Below are 15,032 nucleotides of genomic sequence, written 5' to 3' on the forward strand. Positions count from 1 at the left end.
CTCCCTGGTGGTAAGTGCACTCCCATAGTGGAAGTGCTGCTCAGCTGACCCATGGACGCCAGACACAGGGCTCATGGCTGGGCGCCACAGCCTGGAGACCCCAGCAGGGCTGCAGCAAGCCTACTGAGCGGCAGCAGCAGCAGGCGCAGTGGGGCTGGGATGAGCAGGAGAGGCAGGTAGCACTGGACTGCCATTTTCGGCCTGATCCCCACAGGTTATGCCGAGGGACTCCGCCAGTGCATGAATCCATGCACGGGGCCTCTAGTTTAGATGATAAAAGCCTCTCCATAAATCCATTTGTTTATAACTCCCAAATTAATGAAAAGAGTCATAGTCTTCACGGCAGTTCCATTAAATAGGAAATGTACATTGGTTCTTTACATTCTAAATACTCAGTTTTTATCAGGCACATTTTTTCATTTTTAATAAAACTTTTCATTTTAGATTAGTTTTAGATTTACAGAGAAGTGTCCGTGATAGTGCAGAGAGTTCCTATATGTGTTGTATCTTGTTTCCCCTATTAACATTCATTTTCAAACCTAATAATAAATAATGATCAGCATATATCGTCTAAAAAGTCACAAAAGTGAGAATCATATGTAGATGTGCACTGTAGAGTTATAATTTTTTTATTTGATGTATGATTACAGTAAGATGTTGTTACTTGTCCAAGGTCAGATAAAAAAATTAATGACACATAAAATTAGATACAGAAGAAGATGTGTTAAATGGAGAATCTAAGAATGAATGAATGTCTTTAAAATGACTTCAAAAAGTATGGACTCCTGCCTAAAAAAAATAAAAAAAAGTCAGTACTAATATTAACTTACTAATTTACTTTCCAAAATTGTTCTTTCGTAGGATCCTTGCTTATATGCAACATGACCTGGCTTAGTTCCTGGTATATTTGGAAGCTGAGTGAAGACATGCAAGTTGAAAATTCCAGGTTTTTTTTGTAATGTGAACTTCACAGAAGGAAATCAGGGACTTATTTTTAACTCAAAATAGGACAGTGTTTCTTATTTTCAAAGTAATCAGCTTTCATAAACTTTTGTTTTGTTTTGTGACATTTGGTTGCTACTTAAAAAGGTGAAAGGATATCCATTTCCTTAGAAACACGGCTCTCCAGGACAATCACATATAAAATATCTTTACTAAAATATGATTTTGCCTGTTACTTTTATCTTTTCTAAAATATAAAACATAAGAATATTTTTAATGTGAAACTTTTATCTTGATCACTAAGTAGTACATGAGATTGTATGTATACTTACAGTACTTACTAGTAGCTGCTGATAGCACAAGAAAACTTTCATCTCCTCCTCTCTTTCCTCTCCTGCTGGTTTGTGAAAATCAATTCTCACAGCTAATCAGTCATTATAGCTCTTAGGAGAATTGACAATATGGGGGTGGAGAGAGTGACAGGTACAAGGAAAAGGGACAAAGGTTCGCTGAGCAAGTGTCATGGGTCAATGAGTGCACTGGGTGGTTCACATGTCTTTCACTGCTTAGAGTTATAGATATCTTGCATCGTGGATGTGAATATTCACTTTTCACATTTGAGAATCCTTGACAGGAAAGAGATCTGAACAACTTCCAAAAGGCCACACAGCTTAGGAAAGCCTGGAGGGTAAATATGAACTACATACCTGCCTGCAATGGAGGCCACTGTTTAGAGGGTAGAAGCCCTGCTTCTGAGTGGATGATATGCTCTCAATTTCCATCTTGATGTTTCTCAAGATACTTCTTCTGCCTTTACAAATTTCCCGGTACTTAAGTAACCCCAGATAAATGGGTCAAGGTTGAAGAAGTTTCCTCCAATTAAAATAGAGGACAGTATAAGTTCTCTGAAGCCATGTGTCAAGTATAATTAAGGCCAGATTTCCCTCTAACTTCCTGAAGTCTCCAGTCAGGGACAAAGGTGTGTTGCTGTGAACCAAGCACAGGCCTGGGACAAGGACAGGGTGATAGTCATGGCTCTTCCCCTAAGTTTGTGTTTAACCTTGAGTTTGTTACAGGCGTTGTATTTTCAATGATAGTTATGCTAAACCTACATTCACAGCATCAGTGGATTTTGGGGATGAGATACTACATGATATAATTCTTTATAAATTGTAAATATCATAATATGGTATTATTATATTTTAATATTTGTTAAAATATCGCCTTAAAACAAATGCAAAGGTTATTCAGGAAATTGCTCACATAAAAATGTGACTTATTACTAATCTAACATTCAGAATTAATTTTCACTTAATTCTATCAACAGAAACTGCAAGTCACCCACTAATTTATAAACTAAATGTAGAATCAAAATTAAACATTCACAACCAAAAAAAAAAATGACCAAAAAGTAAGTTTCCAAGTTAGCTTTATCAGTTGCCTGCCTTACTTTCAGTCACCTTCTTATATAACAATATAAAAATAAGTCATTTTAATGTATTAGTTGTACACTTGACATAAAATTTTAAAACCTCATCTATTGTTAGTTTTGGGAATGTATCAATTATTTTCAAATTTATGCCAGGAAAAGACCATCCAGATTCCAAAAAAAAACTAAAACAGAAGTAAACTTTTGGAATACAACCTACGTATAATATGGCCACTGTATCAAGCTTTCTAAGAGGTTGGCAATGCTGAGAACTAAACAATGGCTTTTAAGCAAGTATGGAATACAGAATTGGTATTATAGGTATATGAAATGAAACAAAGAATCTAAAAAGAAATAAAACTGTTCAAATAAACTAGCTTTGCTAAAATTGGGTCTGTTCATATGAGTAGTTAGAAATCACTTATAACTTAAATGTATACCTACAGTGGAATTTATTAAGGTCCACAGAGTTAATTGTAAATTTCATAAACTTCAAAGCAAACATAGCTCATTTGAAATGGGGGAAATTTCCATAGAAATAATTTTGCTTTCTAGATTTTCCCCCAGGGTGGTTTTATTTCCTCTTTCCCATTAAAAATTTAGGAACTAAAAACCTTTCTCTCAAAAAAAAAATTATTTAATAAAATAAAACACACTTAAAGTTACTTTTTTTGCAAACACCAATTTTCATAAATTCACTTATTAAAATTTATTGTAAACATGGACAAAGCCTTAAAAAATATACATGCAACTATTTCTTTTCAGCCTGCTTAAGCAACCTGGGACTTGGAGGAAAAAAAAATTAACTTTTTATAATTCTGCGTGAACGAGAGTCCTTCGAGATTCACCTTTCCCTAGACCTCTTGAGATAAAACCCTTCGGTGGGGAAAAAGTTGGGTTTTGAAATGAGAAACATTATATACAAATCATATTTCTGCCATGTACAACCTTGATGCTCTTGGTTGGACAAGTTATTTAATTCTAAGACTCAGGTTCTTCTGATGAAAAATGAGGGAAATAACAATAACGGGATTGAAGGATTCAATGAGATGACTATAAATAAAAGAGCCTAGTAGAACCTCATAAATGTTAGTGTTTTATGAAATGCAACTCTATCCCTACTACAGTTGCTTTTTATAATCAAATTTATGGGTTGGCTAGATAGCCTATTATACAGAAAATATTGAGTCATAATAACATCTAAGTTCTGAACCCTTCCTATGTTCCAAGGATTGTGCTGGGTATCTGACTGGCATAGCTCACCTCTTTTAATCCTCAGAATTAACTCATGACAATGCACTAGGTGCTACTGTTGGAACCATTTTGCAGATGAGAAAAATAAAGTTTAGATAAGTGAAATAACTCAATATTAAATGACCAGGATATACACTCAGACACTCTGCAGCCCTCACTTGGTCTATTTCCAAAGTTCTCATTAATTGGCCTTTGAAAATATTCACACCAAACAAAAATGGAAATGGGGGCAATACAGGTAAAGAAAGGAATTCCAAATGTGGCAACAGCAGGGGAACACACACACACACACACACACACACACACACACACACACACACAAACCAACAAAACAACAGCAACAAACTCAGAAGAACTGCACCCTACATAGCTTCTTGGAAAAATGTTTTGAGAATGTGGCTGGTCATCACCTCTCAGCTTTAAGCCTCTGAGGTCGCATATGCCATTTCTATAGAATCCTGGGATTTTAAAAAGAAATGTTATATGTTGTATGTCAACTTGTCTTTTACATAACCCAGAGGGGTTGTAAAAACAATACCATCACTATAAAAGCTTTCAGAACCACATTAACCTGAATATCACTTTTTTAAATTTGATTTGGAAATCCACAGGAATATATTGAATAAGGCATATGAGGTATTTTCTTCTTCATTCTCATTTTTCATCTGAGACATGCATAGAAAAGGACAAGGTCCTGAACCATAGATCAATTTGCTTGATCTTGTATCATATTATAACTTAAACAGACCCATAACCCACAATTAAGTTTACTAAGTGTAAATTATATGCTTTTGAAAGGTTTAATAGTTTCACAAAATAATTGTAAAATGACCATTTGTACTTGTTCTATCATAAAATAAGTACTGATAATGGCTGAATGGCTAATGACCTGAAGAAATTGCGGCCTCCTTATTTCATAATTTACGTAGAAAATGAATTAAATCTTAATAAAAAATGTCCTTCATTTTCTTTATAGAATTTATTATTCTTTTATCAATCAAAACATTCATTTCCAAAGGTTAAGGTGGTAGCTCCCAACTTTCAATACTTTAATTATTGCTATTCTTTATCATACATCATGAAATGAGTTGCCATATTAACTAATCTAAATAATAGATTAATTTTATAGATGTTTAAATTGAGTCAATACACACCCTTAAATTATCTGTTATTTATTTGATGTTATTTTCCATGTAATCTTGTTTCATGGATGTTAATTCTATTGTAAAATATTGTCAAAACTTCACTCAGAAGTCATAGAAAATCACCTATCAATAGAATACAAGAACGCAATTTTCTGTAAGATGTCTAAATATGATTCTTTCTATCTATCTATCTATCTATCTATCTATCTATCTATCTATCTATCTATCATATAGCTATCGATCTACCTTCTATCTACCTATTATTCCTTATACCCACCATTTAAAAACTAATTTAAAAGCATGGTTGCTTGTATGGAGCAGTTGAGAAGTTAATCGAGGTACACCAGATTGCCAAGTGGAAAAAAAATTGAAATAACTTATATGAAATAAATGAAGAAATTCAACAGATTATTAAAAAAATGAAGGGTGTATAACCATGCAACTCCATGAACAGTGACTACACATACAAGCAAATGAAAGCAGCTGACCACGTACCCACACACCTTGGCAGAGGTGCACTCCACACTCGGCGGCCGCCACCAAGACAGATGATCTCCGATGTCCCTTCCAGTCGATAACCTGATGAGCAGGTGAAGGTCAGAGTGTCACCAACCCCAAAGTTGAACCCAATTCGGTTACCATATTGAGGAATCCCAGGATCTTCACAAGGTTCAAGGTTATATTCTGTAAATTAGGTGGAGAGGAGGACAAAGAAAACGATAGTCACTTTTTAGGAATAGTCTGATACTTTACAATCTGGATGCTTTTAGGGCTTAGTAATACATTTAAAAAGTTAACTATTGTCTAATTAAGGGAACATAAAAATGGCCCACATAATTTTCTTCTTTTGTAAAAGATCTAATAACTTAATGAATACTTTTATTTGGGAAATTCAATATAGATGATAAAATGTCACCTTCTGAGTGCTAATTTGAAAATGTAGTTATTTATCATTCTTTCTTCTGCTTTAGAAACATAACCATTTTGTAGTTTTGTTTTGTTTTGTTTTTTTACTTATAATACTAAGATAATTGATGCATATTTTCAAACACACACAAAAAAAATCTGGAATTAAATAATTTGCACTTTTGGAATGCATTTTACCTAATGGCTTTACTCTTATGTCTCCAGTATACAACAAATCCAATTAATTCATCATTTGGAAAACACCTGACTTCAGATACAAGCATTTATGCAAGACTGAAGTGTGCTCACACTGAGTAGTTTTATATTACAGAAGCAATGAATAAACATGAAAATGATCAGCTAAACACTCTTCAGAGTATAAGAAAGTATTGCTGATTGAACAACAATATAATTTATATATCATCCTAAAAAGATGTAGCTTACCTAAAAATATTCCCAGAGTACAAACTGACTATGTAATTGCAATGGCAAGCAAGAGAATTGTTTCAAGTTGATAACTGTTATTGCATTGCTAAAAAAAAAATATTTGTACATACTCTCAATATTCTAGCCTAAAATTGTTTATGCTCATTCACCACTCATTCTGGAATACCCAAATTATATAAGTATTTCTATGAAAATATTAGAATAATAGTTGAAGAACAAGGTTAGCTTTTGTATGATTTTATATATACTGCTAATATTACAATTTTAATATTAGCAAGTTGGTATAAAATTTGTCATTTCTGCATTAAGAAATAACTACTTTTCCACAATTCCTTTCAACTCAGCCATAGAAATTTAACTGACAAGAACAGTTTTTATTTACTTTAGTCTTATAAATTTTATTTTCTGTAATCCAAGTCATAAAGTTGCCTATAGATGAGGTTATTCTAAAATAAAGGGAGAAGCACATTAATTATTTATTGATCATCTAGTTCCAAATAAATAAATTGCTTATCTGAATCTTGGCCTATAAACTTTTTCAAGACACATAAAACTAGACTATCACTGGCTTAAGTCAAATTTTACTTTTAAAGCCTAATTAAAACTTTAAAATATGCATTTGAATTTCCATTTTAAGTTCACTGGGCATTTTAGCTAGCTTTTCTCTCTTTTAGAATTCTACATGTGTGAAGTTAAAAAAAAAAAAAAGTAACTAGTGAATTTTTTTAGCAAATTAATTTATTTATTCAAAGTGGCTCAAATGTTCCTTAAAATTTGTTGACAGGTATTTATTTACTACATTTTCTTTTTTTTTTATTTTGTCATACATAAATAATGGTAATCCTGTTAAAAAAAAATGTGATTTTTTGTTGCCAAAATAACATTTTTTATTTGACTATTTCCTTACCAGAGAATGTAATATTGAATCCCTCATATGATATTGAAAAATCAGAAATGAAGCGCAACTGAGCCCTGAAATTTCCATAGAGGCCAGCATTGATGGTTGAAGGAAGCTCTGAACCAGTCAGGCGTGCCAGTGGTTGCGTGAAACTCCCGTTCTCCGTGATCAGTAAGTAGTCGTGATGATCTTCCAAATGAAAGGTGTGGAAGTTGAACTGCACACCTATTAAGAAAAAGAGTAAAATTAGATTTACAACGTATATCAGTAAAACACAGGGTTACCAAAACAACCGATAAGAGGTACCAAACTACCAACAGAAAAAGGACCCCCTTCATAACTGATTTCTCTGAAAATGAGAGGTGCTGCTATAAAATATTCCAACTGTATAGTATAATATTATCTTTTTTTTTCTATTAGCATCCTTATAAGAGATATAGTGAATCATGTCTTAGAAACTGCTGGAGATAAAATTTAAAAACAATGACTGAAAAGAAATAAGTCAAGTTTTCTGAACATTGCAAGGAAAACATATATTCTTTATTGATAATAGAAGTACAGCTTTCTGGTAAACTTTGTACATGCGTCCTTGGGCTCCTATTGCAAACCCCTTGAACAACATAGCGCCCACTTCCAAAGCAGACGTAAAGAGGAACTATTTGTTAAATGAATGTACTGGCTCTCTGTTTATTTATTTTCCACACACTTCGACCTGCGCATATACTATACTAAAAAATGCTCATTGAATTTTCACAAACTGAACACACCTTTGTAAATGCACCCTAATCAATAGATAACTTTTCCAACAAGCAGAGCTACCTTCCTTAAACTTTTCTATCATTTCAGGAGTTTTTTAAGTGAATAAATTAACTCTTTTTTAAAATATTAGTACAGGCAGATTTTCTGGTAAACAATTTTAAGCCATTTTTGATATATTAGGATGACCACTTCCCCATTGTTAAGTTATTGCCTTCATCACTTATATTGCTAATTTATTATTTTAGTGGCGTTACACAAATGAACCATATTTAGTACTACAGGGCTTTCATTTATTTGCTTAAAGATGTGTTAACATCTATCACATGCACAGTGAAATTTTATACTCCATGTGAGTTATATCTGCAGCTCTGATAAAGAATTTGAGACACAAATATTTCTAGAATAGTCGTAAATTTATATGGTAATAGAATTTTAATAAATAATCATAAAAATTTTAATATTCAAGTAGATATAAACATGGACTTTACAATTAATTGCCTCAGCGCTACAAACTATCTTTGTATTTTTGATACTAACTTTTGAACTTTTTAAATCAACCTCTTAACAGAGACAAAAGCCATCTGTTTAAGATTTTGTTGATATGCAAATTCCAAATAACATTAGCTTAACACATCAGAATGAAAGGGTTAGCTAGCTTGCATAATTAGGAGGTTTAGGGAATGAGGAGGGTCCATGGGAGAGGAATACAAAGATGGAGACGTGAAGACACCAGGGTGCTTATCTCACTTGTACAGAGAATAGAAATGCTCCAGGCAGATGGGAATATTTCCAACCTGGGCAATTAAAACAGCTGTAAACCAAGGACAGGGGTCTCTCTAGCCTGGGCAGCTGGGAGATCAAAGGCAGCTCCAACAAGCAACATAAGGGGGAGAGAATGAGGAGGGCACCACGTGGGCTTTGAGCTTTGAAACTAATTCTATGGAGCAGAATGACCAATGAGGAAAGCAGTGGGGGGGGGGGTTCGCAAATTAAGGAAAGGGACCAATTAAAAGGTCAGATTCAAACAAAGAACTGCGGCATATACAAACTGGAGACAAAGGGACATGAGGCAGGATTTTTTCTATTTTCCCATTAGAGAGAAAGAGCAGGCTTTTCCCATTGGGGGCCCCTCCCCATGGGGCCTCCTTTGGGGACACCCTTGCCCAGATGGAGTTTTTATCCACTTTTAATAAACGTCTACATTTTTTATTAAAGAAGCCTTTTTGTCTGTGAGTTTATTCTTCAAACTTCATGAAGACAAGAACTCATAGGAAGAAAAGGCTGCACCTTAAAACCCACATTTCAAAAAGAAAGTCAATCTTTCTTATGGCTAAACATGAGCCCATTACAATACTATAGAAAAGTAAATAGAATCCTCTGTTGCAGTTACTCAAAGTGAATTTTACTACTGATCTATTGTTGCTCATGCAAAAATGACATGGTAATGGACAATGCAATAAAAATAGATGCAGTAAGAATTCAGAAGATAGCCCAGTTAGTATTCTATGAGGAAAATTACCTTTTCCATGGGTTACATCAACAGTCCAAGTACAATTCAGAGAATTTGGATAAAATTCTGGGTAACCAGGTGATAAGATTGTTCCGCTAGGCCCTCTAACATCTCCTCCACATAATGCTGAAAATACAAAGAAAAATAGACTTATTAACAGTCATACCTAGAAAGGCAGAGGCTGAACAAACCAGTCTCCTCCCTTGAGTCTGGTTCTCTTAGCTTAAGCTACTTCCTGGTAAATCACAGGAATGTGTAAAGACCTCCTCCAATCCTGGGGAATCATTTCATCCATTGTAGCAGCACTAGAGAAGTAAAGGGTATGTGATAGCCTCAGAGAATTAACACCGGCCCCAACAGAATGTAGCTCCACTTGCCACATTTGAATCTGAAGTACATACTTATACAGTTCTAATTATAAGCAACATTTGCATATACCGGTTATGAATTAAACATGAGCAATTAATTGTTTAGCAGCCCCTCTTTTATTAAGATTTAAGAAAACAAATTGTTAATTCTATAAAATTCTTCCTTTTAAATTCTTAAAGGGATAGTTGTCATTCCTCATAGAATTCCTTTTAAAACAGGGAAGTACTAGTAAACTGAAAATTTTGAAGCCTGCTTCTGGAATTCTGCATTTCTCTGGGAAATATCATGAACAAAATGGTATTGATTTTTTTTTTTTTGAGAGAGAGAGCGAGAGTATAGATTTTTAAGTAGATGCTCCAGATCATGAAAATAAATGTGTATGAACTGAGGTCAAATAAATTAACTTTTTATTCAATATTCATTTACTCAAGAACAAATCACAGTCTATAATGCTTTCTACTATATTCAATAACCATCAGTGGATACGGTATGCCAAAAAATGTTATCAGTATTGTAGGATGGGACACACACCCAGGGTGAGCTTTCCTCCCCTAGCACCACTAGTCACGCGATGTAACCCCCTCACCTTTCACATCACTGGGCATGAGGTTCAAACCCTCCCCTGACCTTTCTTCCCCTGACATGTCAATAGTCATGTGGTTGGAACAAAAGGGTCTGGCGAATAGTCTCATATGACTCCCATACAATTCCCTGCAAGACCACTTTCTTAAGCATTAAGTCTTCTCCATAATGAGGTTCTGGCCCACATCAAATAATCTTAGCAACAAAACTTGGGTCTGTTAACCAGAGAGACAGAGTTTTGGTCAAACTAAAAGATGAAATCTAGGCTTCAGTTTTGTTTCAGCTCCAGTCGCAGAAAAGCAGCAAAATCAGAGGAAGCGACACCATGACTGACATCAGGACAAGATGTATTGACTAATGACCTCCTATCTGGTGCCCACCAATCAGTGGAAACCAAGACCCGGAAAGGACACACCTGGAAAAGCTAATGAATGTTCTATTGAGAGTCTCCCCTGAGACTTGTCCTGAAGTCCCTCCCCCCCTCCTTTAATACCCTTAAGAAAAAGGAACCCATGTGCACTTGCTCTCTCTCTCTCTCTCTCTCTCTCTCTCTCTCTCTCTCTCTCTCTCTCTCTCGCCTGTGCCTTCTCCCTAAGGCGCTTATCTGCTCTTTCTTTCTCCAAAGCTACATGGGCCCTTCTTTTGACTCTGTAACTTGTTTTCTGAGTCCACCCAGCCCACCTGGCTCACTTTTACCTCTGTGACTTGCTTAATAAACATCCTCTTGTATTTGAGTTCTTGGCTTTGAATTCTTTCTTGGCAAATCTCAAGAACCAAGATCTAACTTCACAGGTAACACCTGGTATTGTTCACCATTAACAGAAAGAATCAATTTTTACTCAGAAATATATGTACACAGAAAATATAATTGAGCTCAAAGTACTCTTTCCATATGACATAATTGATAGCAAAAAAGGGCAATGTCCTGTTTTTCAGTCACACATTTCAAGTAGTATAGAGTATCCATAAACTATTTAAACATATTTTTATATAAAAGTTTTAAAATAAATATGTGGTATCACTGAGTAAACAAATCTAAATTTACACTTTCACTTTAAATAAATTTAGTACACTCTGAATGTGGAGAATGTGGGCTGGAGGCAGTGTAGTAGAAGGCCAGTGTGTAGGATCTGGATTTAGGCTGGCTGAGTTTGAATCCTGACTGTGATTTGCTGGTGGGGTGACACTAGGCAAGATAATGAATCTTTGTTTGTCTTAGTTTTCTTGCTTGTAAGTGTAACTTAATTCTGGCCTGGATTTTCCCCTTGTCTTCCAGGCAAATGGCTGCTGCTACAGATATGCTAATAATTAGAAAAATTCTGCTTGCAGCCTGAGTGTTTGGGAGAACAACCCTATTGTTGGGAGGTGCCTCTCCCAAAGAGGAGGGAAAATAAGCACAAAATAATGACTGTTGATCAAAGTTTTGCAGTGGAGGAGCCTCAAGATGTGACCGAGATAAGCAGGGGTCAGTGAACTGAAGGACAGGGAACAAAGAGAGTCGGAGATTTCATGCTCTTCCGTGGGTCCCTGTTGGTGCCTTAGATGTCACCAACCACCTCTGCCTTTCCTAAGATTCGGGTAGTCAAACAACAAATTCTGCTTTTATGCTTTTAAACCTGTTAAAATTGGGTTTCTGTCACCATCACAAGAATGCTATTATAAATGGTACTGTACCAAATACAAGGGAGATATGCTGATGATTTTTTTCAAACCTTGTTATATAAATAAATTGGACTAAAGCTGCTACTAAAAAATGATGGCACCAACAGTACTTGAAAATTTAATCATAAAATGAACAATGTGATCTTCCACTTAGAAGAGAAAAGTATAAAAGCTGGAAATAGTGTTATAAATAAAAAACTAAAACCCAGAACTAAACACTGCATAGATTTACATGGTGTGCTTTTTAATAAAGCAAGTATGAAAGCACTTCCTAATCTTAGGGAAGCAGTTCCTTCCATTGTATTTTCATGTCTTTTCTGAAAAATGAAGCATTTCTGAACTATTCTCCATGGAAACAAAAACTAATAAGGGCACTAGTATACTATTCATCATGACCAGCAACATGCCACCAAGGGCCGTCTGGGTACCCGGCCACCGTGCTGTGTAGCTAGGTGGCAGTTGAATTGGTACATGCTGCCTCCCAAGGCAGGGGGTAAATGCTCTATTCCATCAGTGCATTCATCTGATACAAATTTGATATTTTCAATGTTATTTTGTCAAAAGGCCCAAGCACACAATATGCACTTAAAATGATTTCCTCAGCACATTTGAAAAATACATATAGCATCCTTCGGTCTGTGATAGGTTTGGGCGATTATCCATATTCATTCCTTCTTTTCTTTATGAATGGTTTGATAACATAAAATTTCCAAAATATAAAATATTCATAGTTATGTTAAGTCTCACCTTTTATAAGGGCTATATTGATTCCTTTTGGGTTCATAAATCAGTTCATTTTGCATATTGAATGAATTCTTACCATCACAGGTTGGAAGTGGATGACTCCACCAGTGGTTTTTTTCACACAGAAGGGGCTCTTCATGGCTTAGCCTGTATCCTGGGTCACAGCTAAATGAAACAGTAGATCCGATGGAGAAATCGTGACCATAGCGACGGCCATGTACAGGTATGCCAGGGTCCAAACAAGAATAGGTGTTCACTGTTACACCTGGAAAATGAAGAGTAAGCTTGATGGGAATCAGATTTGCTGAAATTAATATATATCTTCAAACAATTGTGAATGACGATCTTTACTAATAAATTAATGTAATCACAGCTTTATGTTAAAACCAACAATTTATTTAACAAATTTGTTTTGGTATTTCCTTTGACATCCCCACAAAGACCAAATTCAGGTCATTTTGTTACATAAGAACTCTATGAAAATATATAGTTTTCAAACATTGTATTATTATAAATGATATATGTAATCATAGCATTAACTAATGTTTCTCGAGCTCATTCTATTCCAGGGACAGTACTAACAATTTTGCAAAATTTTCTTCAGTTAGTTGTTAAAAGAATCCCATAAAACTAATTTTACCATGAACATTTCATTTGATTGTTAGGTGACTCTGACTCTGGAGCCCTTGTCAATAGCCAATATTATACCTAATATTTGTTATGTGTTTTTAAAATTTTTAATAAACTTTTAAGTTGGAAGTTTATCATTTTGATAGTATATATATATATATATATATATATAGAGAGAGAGAGAGAGAGAGAGAGAGAGAGAGAGAGAGAGGCATTTTGCCATATATGAAAGTATGATCACCAATATCTTTCTAAGTAAAACTATGCAACTGCTCTTGTGAATACTTGATGGGACTTTCTTTTACCTTTTTTTTTAAATAAATATACTTTTATTGATTTCATAGAGGAAGGGAGAGGGAAAGAGAGATAGAAACATCAAATGATGAGAGAATCGTTGATCGGCTGCCTCCTGCACACCCACACTGAGGACCGAGCCTGCAACAGGGTATGTTCTCTGACGGCGAATCAAACTGTGACCTCCTGGTTCATAGGTCAGTACTCAACCACTGAGCCATGCTGGCCAGGATTGATGGAACTTTCAATAACCTATACTATACATTAGTGTCTCCTGATGATAATCTTCCTTGAGATTTATAATCTCTAGCTGAGGCCATATCGTGACTATGCCTTTCCCTTTAATAAGACACTTTAGGTGTCAGAACCTTGGCACTGTTAATTTTGGGGCGGCATAATTCTTTGCTGTGGAGCTATACTGTCCTTATATATTTAGCAACATCCCTGGCCTGGATCTTCTAAATGCCAATAGCACTCCTGCAGTTATGACAATCAAAGATGTCTCCAGATATTGTCAAATGTCCCCTTGGATGCAAAAATGTCTCCAGTTGAGAACTGGGGTAAAAGATAAATAATTATCTTACTATTCCTAGGGAGATTTGGACAACAAATAACTACTTATTTTATATTCCCCCAAATAATAATTAGCATTTTAAAAATTATATATCATAGAAGCATAGAACAGACTGCGGAATCTCAGAGGGAAGGTGCAAGAGGGTGGGTAAGTGGGAAGTGATCTACCAAAGAATTTGTATACATATATGCATAACCCATGGACACAGACAATAGAGACAATAGGGAGGTGAAGGCCTGAGGGGGGGCAGGGTAGAAGGGATCAATGGGGGAAAAGGGGGACATATGTAATACTTTCAACAATAAAGATTTAATTTAAAAAATTATATATCATATAAAATCCTATTCACATGAGAAAGTTTTTATTTGTATTAGCTACACAATTTTAAACTAAAGCTAAACAAAATATTTAAAAAATAAATCCAATTTTAAAGAGGTAAAGAGTACATTTTAAGTGTATTTATCAACCACATTCATTTCATTTAAATGGTGTTGTTTTTAATGAGAAACTAAAATGTGTCAGAAAAATTTATGTTCAACACAATTACTTTGACCTGATATATTCCTCTTCTAAATGTGACCATTATTCTTCTATGCACCCAGTTCTTTGAAATACTCATTCATCATGAATCCCTCTCAGAATTTTATTTTCCCCTCTTCAAAATATGTCTGAAATCCACCCTCATTGAAAAGCATAAAGCAATTTATCCTCACCCTACTTAAGGCCTTCATCACTTCAAGTCTAAAACACAAACAATAATGTCTGGCCTTTATTTCAGTATCTTTCATCTCCAATCTGTTTTACATACAATTTTGGGCATATACATCCCTAAAACCTATTATTTCATTGCTTTGTACCTTACGTTAATGGCAACAAGTTCAAAGTCA

General features: G+C 34.9%; 1 protein-coding gene across 2 annotated transcripts in view; it reads right to left on the reverse strand.

The window, feature by feature from the left end:
* CSMD3 (CUB and Sushi multiple domains 3) overlaps nucleotides 1–15,032 on the reverse strand; it is an 879,736-nt gene that overhangs the window by 321,574 nt on the left and 543,130 nt on the right. For both annotated transcript variants that reach the window (XM_081111575.1, XM_081111574.1), the window contains 4 exons: nucleotides 12,724–12,912; nucleotides 9,300–9,416; nucleotides 7,031–7,246; nucleotides 5,266–5,454 (listed from right to left, as the gene is read on the reverse strand). In XM_081111575.1, the coding sequence (XP_080967701.1) occupies nucleotides 5,266–5,454; nucleotides 7,031–7,246; nucleotides 9,300–9,416; nucleotides 12,724–12,912 (711 nt within the window). The remainder of the gene's footprint in view (nucleotides 1–5,265; nucleotides 5,455–7,030; nucleotides 7,247–9,299; nucleotides 9,417–12,723; nucleotides 12,913–15,032) is intronic.

This window comes from Myotis nattereri, assembly GCF_964212035.1.
Source record: "Myotis nattereri genome assembly, chromosome: 17".
NCBI lineage: Eukaryota > Metazoa > Chordata > Mammalia > Chiroptera > Vespertilionidae > Myotis > Myotis nattereri.